Below are 21,314 nucleotides of genomic sequence, written 5' to 3'. Positions count from 1 at the left end.
GGCATTTAAATGTTGTTTTTTTTAATTCTAAACAATTAGGAATTTTATTTAAAATTTAGCCTCTGGTTCTTCTGTTCTGCCACATTGGTAATATAACCAGCAGACTGCAGCTTATAGTAGGCAAGAGGGATTCAGCTTTAAAACACACTGACTACAGCCGTGGAAAACACCAACACATTTTTCTTATAACAATAGGAAAAATGCACTGTATTTACATGTCATACATGATACATACCATTACATGATATAATAATAATCATATGGCTTCATATCTTCTAACCCAGAAATGTGAATTCTAGAACACACTTGAAAAAAGGAACTCTCAGAAAAGAGACTAAAGGGGTTGGGGCTGTGGCTCCATGGTAGAGCGCTTGCTTAGCATGTGTGAGGCACTGGGTTTGATCCTCAGCACCACATAAAAATAAATAACATAAGGGTGTTGTGTTCATCTAAAAAAAATTAAAAAGAAAAGAGATTAAATAACAAATTGATTTTTTCAAGAATTTCAAAAATTGAAAAATGAAACTCAAAGAATCTTATGTTTTAAAGCTGTAACTTGATTCCATCTATGTCCCAACTAGTCCTCAAAGGGCAATTATCACTATCTCTAAGTCCTGAAAAACAAGCTCAAAGGTTATTCTAAGTTTCAACAGTGAAGATGAGAATAACAGTAACATTGATCCCTATAAACTTTATAAAAAGCATATGTCAGTTCAACTAGTTGTAATTCAGCCCCAATTCTCTGCTTAGGTAGCTATGAGAAGGGCTGTACAAACAGGAAGATCAGGCTTTGAGTTTCAGCTCTTGGAATCATGTGAACTTGGACAAGTGATGATTAAATGAGATAGGACATAAGCAAAGATGCCTGGTACAAAGGAAGTGCTCAGAAAATGTCAGCTATTATCATCTCCTTGTAACTAGGCCATCTCCAGGACAGGACGTGGGACAGGATGGGATCTCACTATTTTCAGAAGAGCCTAAAGTCATCCTGATCCCACTCACTATGCCTTAAGAACTAATATAAACCACTCAATTACTTGTTTATCCAACTTAAATATTACAGACACTATTTAACTCCTTTTTATTCTGTATCCCTCAACTTCCTCTTATTCTATCTATTCTCAAGATGAACATTCTAAAAAGAATTTGAGAAATAAAGGACCATATTCCTGAAACAGAGGTTAGTCCAGGAATACAGGGAAACTGTGATGCTGTGTGCATGTTAAGTTACAGGTATTTATTAATGAATGAATGTACAGTGAAGGAATGAAGGTTCCACTTTGTCGTAGCTATTATACTATAGATCCCTATAATATCTCTGAATTCAATAAATGTTTATAAAGAAAAAAAATGGCACACATTATCTCACTGATTCTCCCAGGGCCCCATAATAAGACAGAAATAGTTACTGCTATTCCTAGTTTATCAAGAGAAACTGAGCATCAGCATTAATATTAAGTGATTTACCCAAACTTAGGTATTAAAAAACCTGAGGTTAAGCCTGAGTCAGGATCCACTCCACCATATCACTCCGATTCTCACGTGGTCCAATCACTGCACATGGAAGGGGAGGCTGAGAAACATCTCCCAAAGGAGTTTCCAGATCCCATATATTTCGTGAGAATGTATTTCTTTGGTATTAAAACAAACAAACAAAAAACCTGGAGCCTGTGGGTCTGAAGAGGACGTCTCCTACTATGCCACAGAGAAAAGGTCTGAGCTGGAATTTCAGGTTGTAGAGTTGCACTGGGAATACTTTGTGAACTATTATTTCTCCAATATCCCAGGAAATTAATAGAAAGTTATCTACAACACCATACACCTAAAACACAACAGAACTAAAGCTCAACTTGCCCTATCAAAGGCATTTCCCATGACAAAATTTTACCTGGTAGAGATTTTTAAAATAGGGTGGGAAGGGAAGGGAGAGGGCATGGGGTTATTAATGATGGTGGAATGTGATAGACATCATTATCCAAAGTACATGTATGAAGACACGAATTGGTGTGAATATACTTTATATACAACCAGAGATATGAAAAATCGTGCTCTATATGCGTAATAAGAATTAGAATGCATTCTGCTGTCATATATAAAAAAATCAATAAAAAAGAATTCTGTACTTAAAAACAAAACAAAACAAAAATCCTAACTAGAGAGGGACACCTCCTCATCTTACTGTAAGAGTTCTTAACTAGGTCCTATCTGTGCCCCAGGAGTCAACAGATGGGCATTTCAAGGGCCCCTGCAGGCACCTGAAAGTATATGCAAATATATGTGTCTATCCATCTCTCTATATTTTTCTAGAGATGTAGACCAAAACTTTCATCAGATTCCTAGGATGTCCCCTAAAGTTAAGATTTAATAGAGGGCTTCAGAATGGAGGAAATTAGACATCCTTATTATGATTTAATTCGAATTTTTTAAGTTTCTAGTTGTGACTGCTCAGCTTAAAAAAAAAAAGCTAGACAGTTTTACCAAATTTGGAGAATGTATTCAGGATCGGCTTTGGGATGCCCCACACCGATTTTCAATTTTCACACAAGAAGCAGTTACATTCTAGATCTGTCCACAAAGCTTGCAAATGCCTGCTGCCTTCTCTGTATAGCTCACAGCACAATGAGTACTAGGAATTTACTTATTTAATGTTTTTAAAGTTATTCTCCAGAGATGCTCAATTAATTATTCAAAACTTGTTAATGGTCTATTGTTTAATTACTTCTTTATGTGAGAGTTCTACTCGATTTGTAAACTTATCAGTAAACATGAAGAAATGTATATTGTTTTCTCTAAAATGTGCAAGTAGTTCTTGAGTCTCAATGTGTTTGATTTTCAGAAGTAGAAGAGAAATCTGAAAAATGAGGAGAATGAGACTAGGGAAAAAGAAAAAAAAAGAAGGGAGGGAGGGAGGGCTAAGAGGTAGGTAAGTTAAGCAAGTTTTCCAAATAAAAAATGTATTGAGGTTAGATTCATGAAATTTCTGTAAAATGAGAAAATAAGTGATAGGTTCAGTATTGCCTGAGTTATACATAGCAACACACACCTCTACCAACACCATTTTATAAGATGGAAAAATGATATAAGATATAAATGAGAGAGAGAGAGATTGAGAGATTGTGGTTCTGATTACAAAAGTAGAGTAAGCAAGCAACTATTTGAGTATCCTGAAAAGTAATACTTTTTACTTTTCAGAAAGGTAGCAGGCAGATTCAAGTGAAAAGCCTAGAATTTAAAGGACACGAAACTAGTGGCGAGTTTACCATTTTTTTTAATATTTATTTTTTAGTTTTTTAGGTGGACACAATATCTTTATTTTACATTTACATGGTGCTGAGGATCGAACACAGTGCCTCATGCATGCTAAACGAGCACTCTACCACTGAGCCACAATCCCAGCCCCTATATCTTTATTTTGTGTTTATGTGGTGCTGAGAATCAAACCCAGTGCCTCACGCATGCAAGGCGAGCGCACTACCACTTGAGCCACATCTCCAGCCCATTTCTGGCATTCAGTACCAAGCAACATGAAGTGTCGTTGGAAAGCCAGAAGTGGGCACTAAGGCTGAGACACAGATAGAGAGCTGCAGGAGAAGTTCCCTAAGTCTAGCTTGAGGAGTAAGAAAAGAAATTCTTAAACTCAGAGAGGGTGCAGAAAGCCCTCGTTTTTTTCTTCTCTGAGTTCTCTCAAGTTCCAGCCCTTAAATAATCCTATAGTCAGGGGTCCTATAGGAAGACCACAGAAGCCTGGCATCATGGGACATGCCTTTAATCCCAGCTACTTGAGAGGCTAAGGCAGGAGGATTCCAAGTTCAAGGCCAGCCTCAGCAACTTTGCAAGATTCTGTCTCAAAATTTAAAAAAAAAAAAAATCAGAAGGATGTAGCTCATGGTAGAGAACCCTTAGATTCAATTCCCTGTACCACAAAAGAAAAAGAAAAGTCCACAGAAACTAAAACTTCCTCTCTCATACCAAGAGAACAAAGCTTTAATGCTTTATTTTCTATCTTCCTGTCATTTGGCCCTGGACTACACAGTCACAGAATTATACAATAGAACAGAGAAATAAAAGCCCAAACTTTCTGGATAGATAAACAAAAAGGGAATCTGAAAGTACTACCAACCCTACAGAAATCAAAAGAGGTAAAAGCAAATGCGATAAACAACTTACTGGTCAATGACTTAACACAACTTAAGACAAAGTGAACAAATTCCTAGAAAAACACAAATTACCAATGTGACTTCAGAAGAAAAAAAAATCTGAATAAACATAAAAAGTAAAGAAATTGAAACAATAACTTAAAATCTTTCCAATAAGAAAATACAAGGCCAGTGGCTTCACTGTGAACTTTATAAAAGATTTAATAAGAATTTCCGTGATTCACAAATGCAGAAAATAGATAACTCAGAATGTATCACCCATAACTTAAATTTTTAGAAAAAAAAATCTCATAACATTGGGTGAGGCAAACTGTTCTTAGTGATGACACCCAAATCACAATCCATAAAGGAAAATAGGTGACAAATTTGATTTATTAAAAGTTTTATAACATTTCACTTAAAATGATAGCATTTAGTAAATGGAAGACAAACTACAGATCATAAGAAAATTTTTGCAAATCATGTATCTATTAAAAGGATTGATATCAAGAATGTTTAAAGAATTCTCATACTTCATTAAGAAAACAAAGAACCCAATTTTAAAATGGCAAAAATTTGAAGATTTTACCAAAGAGGATTTATGAACAGTTAACAATTAGCACATGAAGAGATGATTAACATCAGCAGTCATTAAGGAAATGAAAATCAAAACTACAAGATACCACCAGAGGCCCATTGGAATGGCTATAATTTAAAAAATTAAAAAAAAAAAACAGCAAACTTGGCCAAGATAGGGAGAAACTGGAATGCTCACACATTGCTGGTGGAAATATTATATTTTACAGCAAAACTGGAAAACAGATTCAACAATTTATTAAAAATTTCAACAAACTTATCATTACCATCTAACAATTCTACTCCTCTAAGTATCTGCCTGAGAGAAATGAAAATATATATCCATGCAACAATTTTAAATACACATTCATAGCAGAATTATTTATAATAGATAAAACTTGGGAGGTAATGTCAATGTCTATCAACTAGTAAACAGATAAAATATGGTTTGTTCCTAGGATGAAATCTATTCAGCAATAAAAATAAACTAATACATGTGACAACACGGATGAACCTCAAAAACACTATGCTACATGAAAGAAGTCAGATGCAAAAGACTCATGTTATATGATGCCACTTGAATGTAATGTCCAGAAAAGACAAATCTATATAGATATGAAGTACAGATTAGTCATTATGTAGGGCATGGCGGATTAGAACAGAAACTGAATGCACACATGCATGAAAAATCTTTCTGGGGTTATGCAAAATATTGTAAAACTGAAAATTATACCTCAATAAATTTTTGGAAAATTTAAGTTAGATCTAGAAAGTTCAGGTGGAAATAATTTCCATATATGTGGAAACCAAGAAATTAGAAAAGACCAGCTAGGGAAAACAGTAGAAAAAAATTACAAAGCCAGAGCCTAGACTTCAAGAGGCCTCATGAATTTCCACTCTGGCTGCTCTTAGAACCCACATCTAACCACATGGAAGCTAACCTAGGCTGGGCTGGCTTACTGGAAAGTGAGAGATCATGTGGAGGTAAACTGTTGAGTCAGCCAGAAGCTGACCACAGACATACCACTGTGCACCTGCCGTGATGAGCCACACCTGACCAAAACAGAACTGCCCAACTGGGCACAGCCTAAACTGCCAACCACGGGAAGTGTGAGCTAAATGGCTCATGTCAAAAGGCACTAAGGTTTAAATGGTTTGTTACAAAACAGAAGCTGAAACACTATAAAAGAGCATTGATAACTACTGAAAAACTCAGTGAATGAAAAGGGTGCATTTTATGCAGCTGCCCAATCGACAGGTCTGCTAGGTACAAGAAGAGAAAAGCAGTCAATGAATTGACCCAAATCTGCCAAAGTCACCACGGAAAAACTAATTGCATGGATGAAGAGAGAATAACAGTGAATGGTTTTCTATACAGGTGATCTAGGGGTCTATACTGAGCAATAAGGCAAGTGAAGTCAGAAGATGCTGACAGGCTGAAATTCATGAAAGACAATCTGGTCCTGAGGAAGGTAAAGACAGTTAACCCACTGCTATAGTTTAGATCTTACGTATTCCCCAAAAGTCCATGTGGTAAAGGCTTGATCTCTAGTATGACGCTACTGGGAAGTGGTAAAACTTTTTAAGAGATGGAACCTACTGAGAGGTCTTTGGGTCATTGGAGAAGTGCCCTCAAAGGGACTGGGGAAGGAAGGAAGGAAGGGAGGGGAGGAGGGAGGGAGGGAGGAAGGAAGGAAGGAAGAGCTATAGATACAGATATCAAGATAAGAAAAGTTGCCAGGTGTAGTGGCACACAAGATTGGCAAACTTGGCAAGACCCTGTCTCAATATAAAAATTGCTAAAGATGGATGTACTCAATTGTAGAGCATCCCTGGGTTCAATCCCCAGTATAGTGGTGGCAAGATGGGGGTAAGTATTTACATAAAAACAGAAAGTTCCCCTTATATCTAGGCTTTCTTGTCCACTTCCCTCTAAACTAGTCAAACCATTTGTATTTTGTGTGGATATATTTTACAAATTTATTTCACATTTATGGATGTGTACAGATCTCTCTTTTAAAAAAAATTATATAAATAAGTCTAAAAGAAATGTAATGAGCCAGGTATGGTGGCACATGCCTGTAATCCCAGCTATTCAGGAGACTGAGGCAGAAGGATTACAAAGTCAAGGCCAGCCTGGGCAACACAATGAGACCCTGTCTTAAAAAAAAAAAAAAAAACTAAACTAAAAACTAGTGATGTAATGTAACTCAGTGGTAGAGCATTTACTCGTCATGTGTGAGGCCCTGCGGGTTTAATCCCCAGTACCACAAAAAAGAAAATGTAGTGAAACATTTTTTCAGTCAAACCATCAAAAATGTCATAGCTATACTGTCAGGCAGTGATTTACACACTTAAAGTGATAGCAAGTTTTATAGGAGAAAAAAAAAATTCCCACAAGTAGGTAGGTAGGCAGGGGACAAATGGATTGATTTAAAACTAATTTTTACTGAGATATAAAGTACATACAATAAACAGCATCCATATAATGTGGCAATTCTTAAAGTATGGTTCACAGCCCATACTTTGGGATCCATGAGATTATGTCAGGGATCCACAAGGCAAAGAACTATTTTCATAATATTGCTAAACTATCTTAGTATTGACATTCTTTGTGAATTTTAGTAAGTTGTAATTTTCAAGGAATTTTCCCACTTCATCCAAGTTGCCATTTTTAGCACAGAGTTACAGTATACTCCTTTAGCCTTCTAAACTCTGCAAGTGCTATAGTTATAGTTCTCTTTTACTTTTATCATTTCGTAACAGTGATAACATCAGAATACCTAGAAGTTGAGAAACTTGGTTGATCCTTTCAAAGAACCAACTTCAGCTTTACATTCTGAATTACGTGTCTTTTCTCTAACTCTGCTCTTAGCCCTTTGACCCCCTTTCTACTTACTTAATGTTTACTTTGCTTTTTCCTCCCTAGCTTCTTTTTTTTTTCCTTTTTTTGAGAGAGAGAGAATTTTTTTTAATATTTATTTTTTAGTTCTCAGCGGACACAACATCTTCGTTTGTATGTTGTGCTGAGGATCGAACCTGGGCCGCACGCATGCTGCCAGGCGAGCACGCTACCACTTGAGCCACATCTCTGGCCCTTCCTCCCTAGCTTCTTAATGTTGAGCCTTTGTTAGCTGATTTTAGATCTTTCTTCTTTTCTAATAAAAGCACTTAAAGTTACTTGTTTCCTTCTAAACACTGCTTTGGCTCTATACTGTTTCCATTATCATTTTGTTCAAAATATTCTCTAATCTCCTTTGTATTTTCTTTTTTATTTATTCTAATTTGTTATGTATGATAGCAGAATGCATTTAAATTCATATTATACATATAGAGCACAATTTTTCATATCTCCAATTGTACACAATATAGAGTCACACCATTCATTCGTGTCTTCATACATGTACTTAGGGTAATGATGTCCATCTCATTCCACCATCTTTCCTACCCCCATGCCCCCTCCCTTCACCTCCCACCCCTTTGACCTATCTAAAGTTCATCTATTCCTCTCATGCTCCCCGCCCCATCCCCATTATGAATCAGCATCCTTATATCAGAGAAAACATTCAGCATTTGGTTTTGGGAATTGGCTTACTTCACTTAGCATTATATTGTCCAACTCCATTCATTTACCTGCAAATGCCATGATTTTATTCTCTTTTAATGCTGAGTACTATTCTATTGTGTATATATACCACATTTTCTTTATCCATTCATCTACTGAAGGGCATCTAGGTTGGTTCCACAATTTGGCTATTGTGAATTGTGCTGCTATAAACATTGATGTGGCTGTGTTCCTGTAGAATGATGTTTTTAAGTCCTTTGGGTATAAACTGAGGAGTGGGATGGCTGGGTCAAATGGTAGTTCCATTCCCAGTTTTCCAAGGAGTCTCCATACTGCTTTCTAGATTGGTTGCACCAATTTGCAGTCCCACCAGCAATGTATGAGTATGCCCTTGCCAACACTTATTGTTGTTTGTCTTCATAATAGCTACCATTCTGACTGGAGTGAGATGAAATCTTGGAGTAGTTTTGATTTACATTTCTCTAATTGCTAGAGATGTTGAACATTTTTTCTTATATTTGTTGAGTGATTGTACATAATCTTCTGAGAAGTGTCTGTTCAGTTCCTTGGCCCAATTATTGATTGGGTTATTTGTTATTTTGGTGTTAAGATTTTTGAGTTCTTTATATACCCTAGAGATTAGTGCTCTATCTGATGTAAGTGTGGCAAAAATTTGCTCCCATTCTGTAGGCTCTCTATTTGTGTCTTTATTCTTAGAGTGCATTTCAGGTCAACACTATATAGTGAGGCCTTGCTATTTATCCATTTTGATAATCTCTGTCTCTTAACTGCAGTATTTAATCCATTAATATTTAACGTAGTCATTGATATGGTTGGATTTACATCCACAATTTATGATTTATCCTCAGTCTGGGTCCTCTGTTTTTGATTCTGTGTTCCCTCTTTCCTGACTTCCTCAGATTATTTCAGTACATTTTGGAATTCTATTTGGGTTCATCTACTGGCTTTGCATTATTTTCTACTATATGCTTTGAGGGGGAAAATATGCATCCTTAACTTTGCATTCTACTTAAGTTGATATACCACTTTAGATAAAATGTAAAACCTGTAGTCATGTAAGGAATCCATTTACTCCCCACCATTTTCAAAACTATACTCATCAAACATATATATTTGTGCATTAAACAATTTATATGTATAAAAGAAATTAAGAGGAAAAATGGTATTTTAATTTACCTTCATATTTTCCAGTTATGATATTCTTTATTCAAACATGCAACAATATTTCTCAAAACTATTTGAACAGATTACCAACCACACCACTTGGCCCTGACCTTTTCTCTTAATGCTTGGCACCAATGTGACTATCAACAAAACATAAATTCACGCTTTGGAAACAGATGGCAGTAAGGGCTATAGAGTGAACTGGTTATAAAGATAATCAGTACACAATTCAATATATACTTGGATGGATTTTTAGATTACAAATTGAAATGAAAACATTAAATTTTTAAAATTTCTGTTCAAAACTCTCCAAGTACGAAAACCCTTTCATTATAAAAGAATGTCACAGGGCTGGGGTTGTGGCTCAGTGGTAGAGCACTTGCCTAGCACATGTGAGGCCCTGGGTTCAATCCTCAGCACCATATAAAGATAAATAAATAAAACAAAGGTATCAAAAAAAAAAGTCAAGGTATATTTTCAACTTATTTTTTAAAGTGCCTGAATCTGTATCCTTGAAGCAAACAAAGGATTTTAACTAAGGCATAACTATGAGTATGTGTAAAACAAAAAATGACAAGCAACTGTCTCTTTTCCCCTTAAGGAAAAGAAGGACACTTGACAAAACCCATGAGAATGAAGAATTAAGCTGATGTATAGAAAAACTCAAATATTACCTCATTCAGCCAACTTTTGATCTTTACTATTGGCCATACACTGAGCTATAAAGAGGCCATTCAGACTCTCATAATCTTATGAGGGACTCTCATAATCTTATGAGGGAGACAAAGAAACTCAATTATTATTAATATGGAGAGAGCCAAGAAAGTTTCCTCATAGTCAAGGAGTTGACTATGACTAGTTTTCGAAAAAAGAGCAAGAATTAGTCTTTGGTACTTGAGTATTTTTTTTTTTTAATTCTGTTAGAGGTAGGTGGAAAAAGATTAGAAAAAAAGGTTTTCTCAATTTGAAATAACATGGACAAAAACAATATTCCTAAAAGGTCATGGTCCACCTGGAGAATTACAAGAAATGTGGACAAACGGTAGACTAGACCTAGCACAGAGACATCACTATAGTGATCTCTCCAATGCTATATTACGATGAATGAAATCTGTTACCTTGAAGGAATGGTAGCTACTAAAGGATCTTCAGCAGGGTGGCAATATGGCTTACCCAACCCTCTCTTCCTTGCCTACCTCTACTGCAGATCTTAGGATGATAAAAGCTCACATAAACAGCATCCTTTGCAATAAGAGGTGCCTTGTAGTTCTGCCAGAAGAGTAAGCAGAAATCTAAATGAAAAACCTCTGGCACAGTGGAGCATACCTATAATCCAAGTGACTCAGGAGGCTGAGGCAGGAGGATCACAAGTTTGAGGCCAGCCTCAGCAACTTAATGAGACTCAGCAACTTAGTGAGAACAGGTCTCAAAATAAAAAATAAGAAAGGGCTGGGACATAGCTCAGTGATAGAGCAACCCCAGGCTCAATCTCCAGTGCCCACCCCCACCCCCAAAAAAAGCATCTGGCAAAGCTTCAGGTCTCCTGATTTATATTCCTGGCTATCTCTACCCTCTTTCCTGCCTCAAATTTGGGTATGATGTCTAGAAATGTGCCAGACACCTTGCAACTTTAAGGGAACAACCAAGACTGTCCCCAATGTGCCAGCAATGAGATGGCAGAACTCAAGTGAAGTCTGCAGCCAACTTTAAACTTCTTGATGTGCAAAAATATAGATCCTTGTTTATTAATAACCCATTTTAAATTTAGTTTTCTATTATTTGAATCTAAATGTCTCCACAACTGGTAAGAGTTTTAAGAATTAATTTGTACTTTAGAATGATCCTTATTAAACTAGAGTGGACGGATCATAGAGAAGATTCAGAGACTTGTGCAGAGGTTTATTAAAGGGCTTGAGCTAATGCATCTCCGGTGTAGATAGTAAGGAAGGCTGAGTCCAGAGATATTTAAAAGAGAAGACAGGCCAGCATGGGTAAGAGAGCAGTCTCATATACCTTCTAGATTTCTAGTTTGAGCAATGGTGGAGTGGCCAGTACAGATTTAAGGGTAGTGTCAGTTTCCAAAATAGAGGCAGATATGGTATAAGACTGATAAATTTTGTTTGGGACAAATTCAGTTTGAGATGCTCATGTGAAATAAGGAAAAAAACAGTTGACTTCAAATCTAGAGGTCAAGAGTGAGGTCTCAATTTGAGATGCTAATTTTTTAAAAATATTTTTTAGTTCTAGGTGGACACAATATCTTTATTTATTTTAGAGTAACCATTACATGGGGATAAACTAAAGAGCATTATGGTGAGATCCCAGAAGTAAAATCTGGATAGGCAAAAATGAGGACCAGCAAATCTAAGATAGAAAGATTAATAGTTACCTAAAAATGAAGGGTGAAGGAAGGAAGAGATTAGAGGTGAGGAGATAACTGCTACAGGCGTGGGGCTTATTTTTGGAGTGATGAAAAGCAAAACTTAAACTGCAGTGATGATTGCACAACCTTGTTATAAAGACTGATAAAACCACTTAATTATACACTTTAAATGGATGACCTGTATGATAAGTAAATTATATCCCAATAAAGCTGCTTTAAAAAGAAAAAAGTAAACCCTTGCTAGGCGCAGTGATGTATGCCTATAATTCTCGCTATTTGGGAGGCTGAGGCAGGACGATCTCAAGTTCCAATCCAGCCTGGGTGATTTAGCAAGGTCCTAAAAAACTTGGAAGACTGTCTAAAAATAAAAAGGGGTTGGGGCTTTAGCTCAGTAGTAGAGCACCCCTGAGTTCAATCCCTAAAATCAAAAAAAGAAAGAAAAAAAAAAAAAGTAAGCTCAAACCAGGAGTATCCAATGCAGGAACAGAAGGAGACAGGGCCAGGAAAGGACAGAAGCAGGGATTAAAAGGGTATTGTCTAAAAACCAGGAAAGTTTTTCCAAAAAGGAATGCCAGTAACTTTGGGGGCTAAAGCAGGAGGATCGCAAATTGCAAGTTCAAGGTCAGACTGGGCAGCTTAGGAAGATGCTGTCTCAAAATAAAAGAATAAATAAAAAGAGCTAAGGATGTAGCTCAGTGGTAGAGCCCCCACCACCACCACCACCACTGGGTTCAATCCCCAGAGCCAAAAAAAAAAAAAAAGAAGTCGTCAGTAGCCAACAGCATCAAATACTAGTAGTAGTATATCAATTAAACCAAAGATTGAAACATTTGACTTAGCAATTTAGAAATCACTGGTGAGCTAAGTGTGAGTGATTTTAAGTAGCAGCAGCAGAAGCCAGATAATGTTATTGAAGAGTAAATCAGAGGTGAGGAGTAGGATGTAACAAATGAAGGGCCTTTATCAGACAACTTTTTTGGAGAGGGAGGTTTTGTGTTGTTATTTTCAATAGGAAGCACATATGATATTTATATATAAGGAAAAGAAGCCAGCAGAAAAAGGACAATTGACAATAAGGAAGAAAGAGACCTCCTTCTTAAAACATCCTCCAAGCGACTGGAAGAAAGCAATTCCCAACATAATCACACAATAATATCATGAAGATCAGATGAATTTTCCATTGGCTTGAGACGAAAAGTTAAGATGGCAATTAGTTTGTAGGGACATGAAACTTGAGCCATTCCTTGATGTATTTATATTCTGAGTTGGGAGACAAAGGTTACTGGCTAAGGGTGAAGGCATAGATTTGAGCAGCAGAAGGAGCCACCACATAAAATAATTCTCATGGGAGAGGAATTTTTAAGGAAGAAGTTGAAAAGTTGATCTACACATTTCAGATACTTTTAAAAAAGAGTAATCTATTTCATAGCCAATAATAATGGTCTTCTAAAGGAAACCAGTAGAGTAGCCCACAGGAGATCAAGGGGAGAGAGGAAGGGGAGGTACTGGGAATAAAAATGACCAAATTAGTCTATGTGCAGGAACAAACATATTATGATGAATTCCACTCTTATGTATAATTAAAATGCACATAATAAAAATTTTAATTAAATGAAGCTTAAAAAATATTCCTATATATAATGAACTACTTACAAACGTATTATACTCGGTGCTAACCACACTAAACACATTAGAAAGCTGTCACAAACTCCTCAACAAACGGTGTCTGAAGTCAGAATACAACCCAACAATGCCTGATCCTGGAACCTCAACCACATGGTATCAAAAGCTGAACTTCAGAGTGACCAGAAAGGCACCAAACTGTTCATTTTTTCAGATTCTCCAAAGCATGGGTCACTACTTTTCATTCTCCCTGAGAACAAAAAAAGAGTGTTCAGGCTGTTTTTTTATAGTAGTTAGAAAAGAAGTCAAAAGGTGATTTTCACTTCTCTTAAAAAGGCTCATGGTAGGCACCATCCTAAGATGCTCAAATAAAATAATGATATATCAAAGCTTTTTGCCAACTGTAAAACAATATACAAAAATTATTTTTCTTGTAGCTGGCACATACTTATTTCCAGCTCTACATTCCTTCATGCAATCTCAAGACTCCTGTCTTCTAACATATTGTTTGCACACTGAGATCTGAAAACAGGCATGTGCTTTCCAAATCTTTGTTCTCATGCCATTCTGCCAGTCTTGGAGTTTGCTCTAGTTCCTGCTCAATCTACCCAGGTAATTAAGGTAGCTCTTAAGGTAGCTCACCTTAAGGCTTCAGGTCAAATACCACTGCCTCTCAGAAGACTTCTCTGATCACCCCAGCTAGATGCAATCATTTCACCAGAACTATTCCAACCCTTCCTTTTCTATACATAATTTGTTACTTGGTGTTTATGCTAATTATGCATGCATTTTTTTCTTTACCTACTATAAGCATCTGGAGGGGAGGAACCATGCTTTATATGATGCCTTTTCAGTATGATGCTTTAAACACAGTAGAAACAGTCCTGAAAGGGCTTCAGAGATCCTTACCTTACCAGTGAGAACACAAAGTCTAAGTCTCAGAAACTCTAAGAAAGACTTGACCAGGGTTGATAGGAACAGAGCTAGAACACAGAACCAGAATTTTGAACTCCTATACTTAAATACCTTTCATGATACCAGTAGTTGTTATAATTTGGCTTCTATTTTGCAATCCAGATCTCATCAAGAGAATCATTCTTGAGCATTAAGATTAGACAAAGACTCAAACTTCTCTGAAAAAAGCTTTTATTTCACATTGAACTGGCTCAGATGAGAGCCTGAAAAAGGTTGGTGGGGGTGGGGAAAATTCTTTTTCATTTTTTCTTTTTTGCTTTCAGCTTTCAGCAATTCTGTTTTGCCACCTTACAAAGTAAGGGTTAATTATCCAGTAGTGCTGAATCTGGTGTAATAAGCTCTAGGAGTAGGGTGAATTTCTTTTTCTTACATATGTATTGGCTGCACACTTGCACACCCAGCTTCTGATGCTCTCATCACATCTATGACTCACAGTTGGAAACAGCACAGCAGTTCAGTTACCGTAACAGAAGAAACCAGTAACTAAAATTTCAATACTGATATTGGGAATGACCTAGCAGTAATCGCCACTAAGGGCACGGAGTATAACTCAATCCTTTGTTAGCCCTAGGGTCTAATACAGGTGTTCCTAAAGAAAAAATTAATGTATTTATTTTGAAAACAATTGGGGTACACTAAATGAATGCCATACTATAGTGTGCAGTTACTACTTATGACTGACTTGATTAGTATAAATCAATCTAGACCTAGAATTGATTTATATTATTATTTATAAAGATATTATTTATAAAGATAATCATAAAGGATAGTTCAAGGGGCTGGGGTTGTAGCTCAGTGGTAGAGCACTCGCCTAGTGCATGAGAGGCCCTGGGTTCAATTCTCAGCACCACATAAAAATAAACAAATAAAAGGTATTGTGTTCAACTACAACTAAAAATAAATATTTTTAAAAAGAACAATTCAATAATAAAGTATGTTTGCAAATAAACCCACCACATTGTGTGATTTTTTGGTCACATTTTTCAAAAATTTAAACTTGTATTTGAACTGCTGCTTTATGCTGGTGCTTTTGTTTTTACAACAAAAATTGTACATATTTGTGGGGTACCATGTGATGCTTTGGTATTATATATACATTCAAATCAGGAAATTCTTACAGAAAAATGCAAATTTAATGAGAAACTCTGAAATGTGACCATTTTTCTGAGTATGGTTTGGAACAGGGACACTCTGAGAATATGATGAGGCCAAAAGGACTTGGGTGAACCATCCAGGACACCTTGGATAATAACTGGGAAAAACTAATGAATTTGCCTATTCAGTTTTATAAGAAAGATCCACCAAAAACTCACTCAACTTAATTTCTTTTATTGAGAATTTAGAGTATATTTCTCTATGGGCTATGAATTATACAGTTAAGCACCACAAAACAGACAAAATATAGACAGGCCCTCTTGTTTTAGTCCTTATCTTGCTCTGTGACTCTTCAAGAACTGCTTGAGTTAATTCTACTGGTTTCTCTGCCTGAAACAGGAAGTAAAGATATTTACCCAAATCCTGGTAGAGGAAAAACACACTCTTCTCCCTCCTCATATCGAACAAGGGTTCCCTTATTCTACTGAGCTGATGAATGGAGATCATTTACCAGTATTCACTCTGGGTATTCCCAAAGGGCATTATAATTGTCTTCATTCTTTGAAGTACTTCCAACACTCTTTCTTATAACCTAGTGGTACCTCAATTGCCCATATTACTTTCTGAAATTTCCTTAAAATCAGGCCTGTCATTGCCTCACTTTCACCCCAGGAATCTAGGGTGATAGTTTACCACTGTTTAAAGTTATAGCATAAAATATTATAAATCGTCAGAGAAAGTACACTTCTTAGATACTAGAATTCTAGAAATGAGAATGAACAATTGGTTTCTAGACTGTATCCCACATCAATGTGAAATCACTTCTCTTTATTAGCTGTTCAGAACTAAACAAACACAAATATCCTGTACACGGTTTTTTCTTTTGTCTGTTTCAAGGGTTTTTGTTTGTTTGTTTGTTTTCTTTTCTTTTCTTTTGTTGTTGTTTTAAACCCAGGACGACTAAACCACTGAGCCACACCCCCAGCACTTTTTATTTTTTATTTTGAGACAGGGTCTCACTAAGTTGTTCAGGCCCTTGCTAAGTTGCTGAGGCTGTCTTTGAATTTGTGATCATCCTGCCTCAGCCTCCTGAGCCACTGGGATTACAGGCATGCACCTCCATGCCAACTACTATACAAGTTTTGATAGGCAAATACAAGACACATGTTTCTACTGGTCCTTTTTAATCTGTTGGTTTCTGAAATGGGGTTATACTGTTCAGGCCTTACTAGATAGATTAATAATTTCACATTCTCATATGCTATTACTAAAGTTTTAAAAAGTCAGTAATGATCAATTTGCAAGCATGTGAAAATAAAATGAGTTGATATGGCTATAGATCAAAAGTATTCTATAAACATGTATATTATTTACATCTAGCTTCATGAGGAAGAAACTGAACTAAAGAAACGTATCTATTATACACTTAGCAGAAAAAAGCTGGAGCTCCTCAGATGAAAGAAGTAGCTTTTTCCCTAATGTGGAGCTTCCCCAAGACAAACTGAGTCCTGATGCTATGACTTTTCCCCTTTTCTCTGACTACTTGGGAAGGAACCCACTGAAATTCCCTGTCCATTTGGATTCCTGCTTAGGCATGTGAGTAGCAGAAGCAATATCCTCTGTCAAGCAAAGAAGCGAATCACTCACTGAATTTCTAGATCTGCTCAAGGGCTTTCCCAAAGCTCTTTAATGTTTCAAAGTGAGTCAGCAGATCCTAAACTCATTTTCCTCATTTGACCATGACAGAAAAGCTGAAAGTGAATTATCTACTTACTAAGATTGTAATGAGAAACAGAAAGCACTAACAACTCAGTTCAACATGATTATGACTTGTCAGAAAATCCAAACATTCTCTCTGATAATAAAATATTTTGCAGCAGCTGCTACAAAGAAGAAGAAGGAGAAGGAGAAGAAGAAGATTCATCGCACTACTCAAAGTCTAACCTTTCTAATATACTAGAATCCAAGTAAATAGAGATGTATTACTTGAGGAGAAAAATCTTATAGGAAATGGCATTTTAATAGAAAGAGAAAAGAAAAAAAAATCTCTGCTTTCCTTAAGGGTAAATGTTCCATTTGTGATAAACACTGAGCAGTAATGAAATATGACATGCTTATGCAACTCAGTCTCAGAATTTTTATTTATAATACAGCATTCATTGACTAGTTTATCAAAGAAACTTATTGATGAGTATCCCATCAATAAATTAAGCTAACACTGCATTTAATTTTCTAAAGGAAAAAAAACCTTTCCAAGCTGGGCGTGGTGGCACACGCCTATAAACCCAGCAGCTTGCCAGGCTGAGGCAGGAGGATCCGAAATGAGAGCACCTCAGCAAAAGTGAGGCGCTAAGCAACTCATGAGACCCTGTATCTAAATGAAATACAAAACAGGACTGGGGATGTGGCTCAGTGGTTGAGTGTCTGAGATCAATCCACGGTACCAAAAGAAAAAAAAAAAAAAAAAAAAACCCTTTCCAGCTAAATCCATTTTATTATAATTAGTGACTTACATTTTAGTACAAACTCCAGGGCAATTTTCAAAAAATTGAAAATTTTTTGGAAGGATCAAATAAGAGCAAAAATTCAGCAAATGTTGAATTCTGAGAATATGCATTTTTCTTTTCTGTAAAACTCTTTGATTTCTGTTTTCAGGAACTAGTACCCATCAAGAGATTACTCTATTCATTGGATAAATATTTCTTAAGAACCCACTATATACAAGGCACTGGGCCAGGCACTGGGAATGCTGCTCTAAACAAGAGACATGGTCCCTGCCCTCAAGGAGCTTACAGGCTAAAAGATGAGACAAAAATCAGATGCACACAAGAATCTTAAAATATAGGAATCTGGTGAAATAAGTTAAGGAATTAAACATTTATTAATGAGTTAAGTAACTAGACATTAAACCACTGACCCCAACTTTCCTAATCAATTACAAGCTCAGAACAAACTTTTAACTGAGAAAAAATAAATAAGATATAGTTTGATTTCATGTTTCCTGTTTGTACTTTAGTTGAACTGGCTGAGGACACTAGCCTTAGTAATAATAGCCTCAGTGTAATAATCCATAACAGGAACATTACTCTGTTTCTTTCATTTATATGCATGGATCTGGTGTTGACTTTTCCTAGTCAAAACTCTACATTCTGATATTTGCATCCTGACCACTATTTACTTTTTTTGCCACATCTGAGTTGTTCTGTTGAATTAATCAGATATTCAAAAGCAGTTGCTTAACAACAAACGTGGTTTATGTTGTACTGCATAAATCTGAAAATGCTTGAAAATTTTACAAACATATACAAAACATAATGATGGCTACCAAGTGCTGAATCCCTTACTATAAACTAAATGGACATGTGTTGTTTTTTTTAACATAATTTCTTATAATCTCCCCACACACAACACTGCAAAGTACTAGTGGCCCTCCGTTTTACAGATGGGAAAACTGAATTCAAAGAAATTTTTCCAGCACCACACAGCTGATTAGTGCAAAGCCAGGAAAAGAACCTCTGATTCTCTGACAAGTCAACTTACTCTCTCAAGAATCCTACATTGGGAGGGGTTGGGGTTGTGGCTCAGCGGTGGCGCGCTTGCCTAGCATGCGTGAGGCATTGGGTTTGATTCTCAGCACCACATACAAATAAGTGAAAATAAAAGTCCATCAACAATTTAAAGAAATATATTTTTTTAAAAAGAATCCTACATTGGGCACAGAATTCTCACCTTTAGGGCTATACGCAATAGAATTACCGTACAAGATTATACTAATGTTATACTAATGCAGTTGAAGCCTTTAAGCAAGCAGAATCCAATAATATATCTGATTAGCAAATTGAAATGTGAAATAACTTCAGGTAAATGGCAAGTAAATGGAGGGTGTGTGACTACAGAGGCTTTGCTAAGATGAGTAAACTGCATCACATAGCAACCTCCAAGTCTGGCTATGTGGAACTTTGCCAGAAACAGAAAAAAAAAAATTATTTTACACTAAGTGGGAGGCGGCCTGGAAACTCCTAAAGAAATGCTGGATAAGAGAAAGCTCTTGATTTTTGTTTTCTTCTATCCCCAGGGAAGCTGGCCCTACTGCAGTCTAACCTAATCACAGTGTCTGGGTCATCTGCTCTAGAGGAATGGTCCTCTTTTGATGCAGCTAGTATAAGCATGTAAGCACACATCATCAAGGAAATCTCCATCACCACCACTGTTATTTTGCAAAAATCCTCACAGATAGCTTTATGAAAGAATAAGCATGCAACCCTGAAAATGCAAAATGAAATGCACATGAAACAAATTCTGCACTAACCTCCTAAAAGCTTTTCTCTGTCGTTTATCCTACTGCACAACTACAGATATAGGACAGCACCCCCAAAATGCTTTCACCTCAAATTAGGTTGTAAACTAAGCTGATATCCCTCCGGTAGCTTAGGGGCTGCCTTTCCTCCTCTTCTACAGTAACTCCACCACACAAAAATCTGTTAAAACGTTCACTGGCACTAATGTGGAATCACTTAAAAAGAAACATATCACTTTGAGCTTGGGGGCAGCATGCTCGCCATCAATGTCCTTCTTAACACGCATATGATTAATATTGGTACTCAGGAAAGAGAACTTCTTCTGACCTTGAGCGTGCGCGCTAAATAAATTACCTCAGAACGAAAGTGGTGAGATCTCAGAACCGCATCTGGGAAAAAAAAAAGAAAAATGAGACTTCATTTAACTCCTTGTTCTTCAACTGCCGAGTTACTAATGACTTACCTGTGAGACCAGATTCAGAAAAGCACATTGCAGACACCTCGAATTCGGTGGGTGCATTGGGATAGGGAAGCCGGGGGTACTGGGCCATCTGTCTCTAAGGGATTTCTCCACAAGAAGTTTCCGGAAAAGTTTTGGGGCAGTCGGGGAGCCCCGAAATCTCCATGCCTTACTTTTTTACTCCCTAAGCTCAGGAAAATGATCGGTAAAGGCCAGACTGCCCCGGACCTCACTGGAAATATCCTCAGGGCTTCAGCAAACTCAGACTTTGAGTCCGTTCCTCCCCTGCCTGCTCTCTGTATCTTGGTGGTTATCAAAATCTGGAGGAGTGGAGGGTGGAGGTGAGGGCAAAAGGGGCAAGGGGCATTAAATAGATAAATGTCAGCTTGGGGAGTGGGTAATGATGGGGGTAGGAGCGGCGAAGGAGGGAGGAAGTCGCGCTTCATTTGTCAAATAGGCTTAAATTCTTCCTTTTAGCCCAAAGAAACCCGTCGCAGCGTGTCTTACCTCGGCTTCTTGAACGACCCGAAAAGACCGATTTCATCGGATGCCTCCCTTTCTGGAGCTTGCGGTGCCAGCAGCAGAAGAAAACGATGGTGGCGATGGTGCCCAGCAGAAGCAACAAGAGGAAGAGGGCACATTGGATGCTGTAGGGTCTCAGCAAGACGAGGAAAGCGGCGGCGATCATGATGCGGGCGAGGCGGGGGGCGACTCAGCGGCGGGGCTGGAGGGCGGCGGCACAGGCACCCGCGCGGGGCGCACGCCGGGGCGGCGGGCACGGGCGAGCGCGGCTCAGCGCGTCATGCCCGGCGCTCGCGGCCCCGCGCCCAGCCCAATGGCTGCGCACCCCGCGCCAGCCGCGCTACGCGAGTGATCCAGAACTGCGGGGAGTGCTTGGCATGACTCAGCAGACGACGACGAGGCAGCGACTTGGCGGCGTGGAGCTTTTCCCCTCCCTCCCCAGGCGCCCCCGCCCCCGTCCCAGTCCGTGCGCAGCCCCCGGGCGCAGCCCCGCCGG

General features: G+C 37.6%; 1 protein-coding gene across 1 annotated transcript in view; it reads right to left on the bottom strand.

Moving 5' to 3' along the window:
• The window catches only part of Dst (dystonin), a 441,140-nt gene extending 420,156 nt beyond the window's left edge, over positions 1-20,984 (bottom strand). Inside the window, exons 1-2 of the mRNA XM_071613304.1 lie at positions 20,804-20,984; positions 20,191-20,225 (exon numbers count right to left, since the gene is read on the bottom strand). Coding sequence (XP_071469405.1) covers positions 20,191-20,225; positions 20,804-20,984 — 216 coding nt within the window. The remainder of the gene's footprint in view (positions 1-20,190; positions 20,226-20,803) is intronic.
• Between the last annotated feature and the right edge of the window lie 330 nt (positions 20,985-21,314).

Source organism: Marmota flaviventris, chromosome 6 (genome assembly GCF_047511675.1).
Source record: "Marmota flaviventris isolate mMarFla1 chromosome 6, mMarFla1.hap1, whole genome shotgun sequence".
Classification (NCBI taxonomy): Eukaryota; Metazoa; Chordata; class Mammalia; order Rodentia; family Sciuridae; genus Marmota; species Marmota flaviventris.
This window is presented reverse-complemented; position numbering and strand designations above follow the sequence as displayed.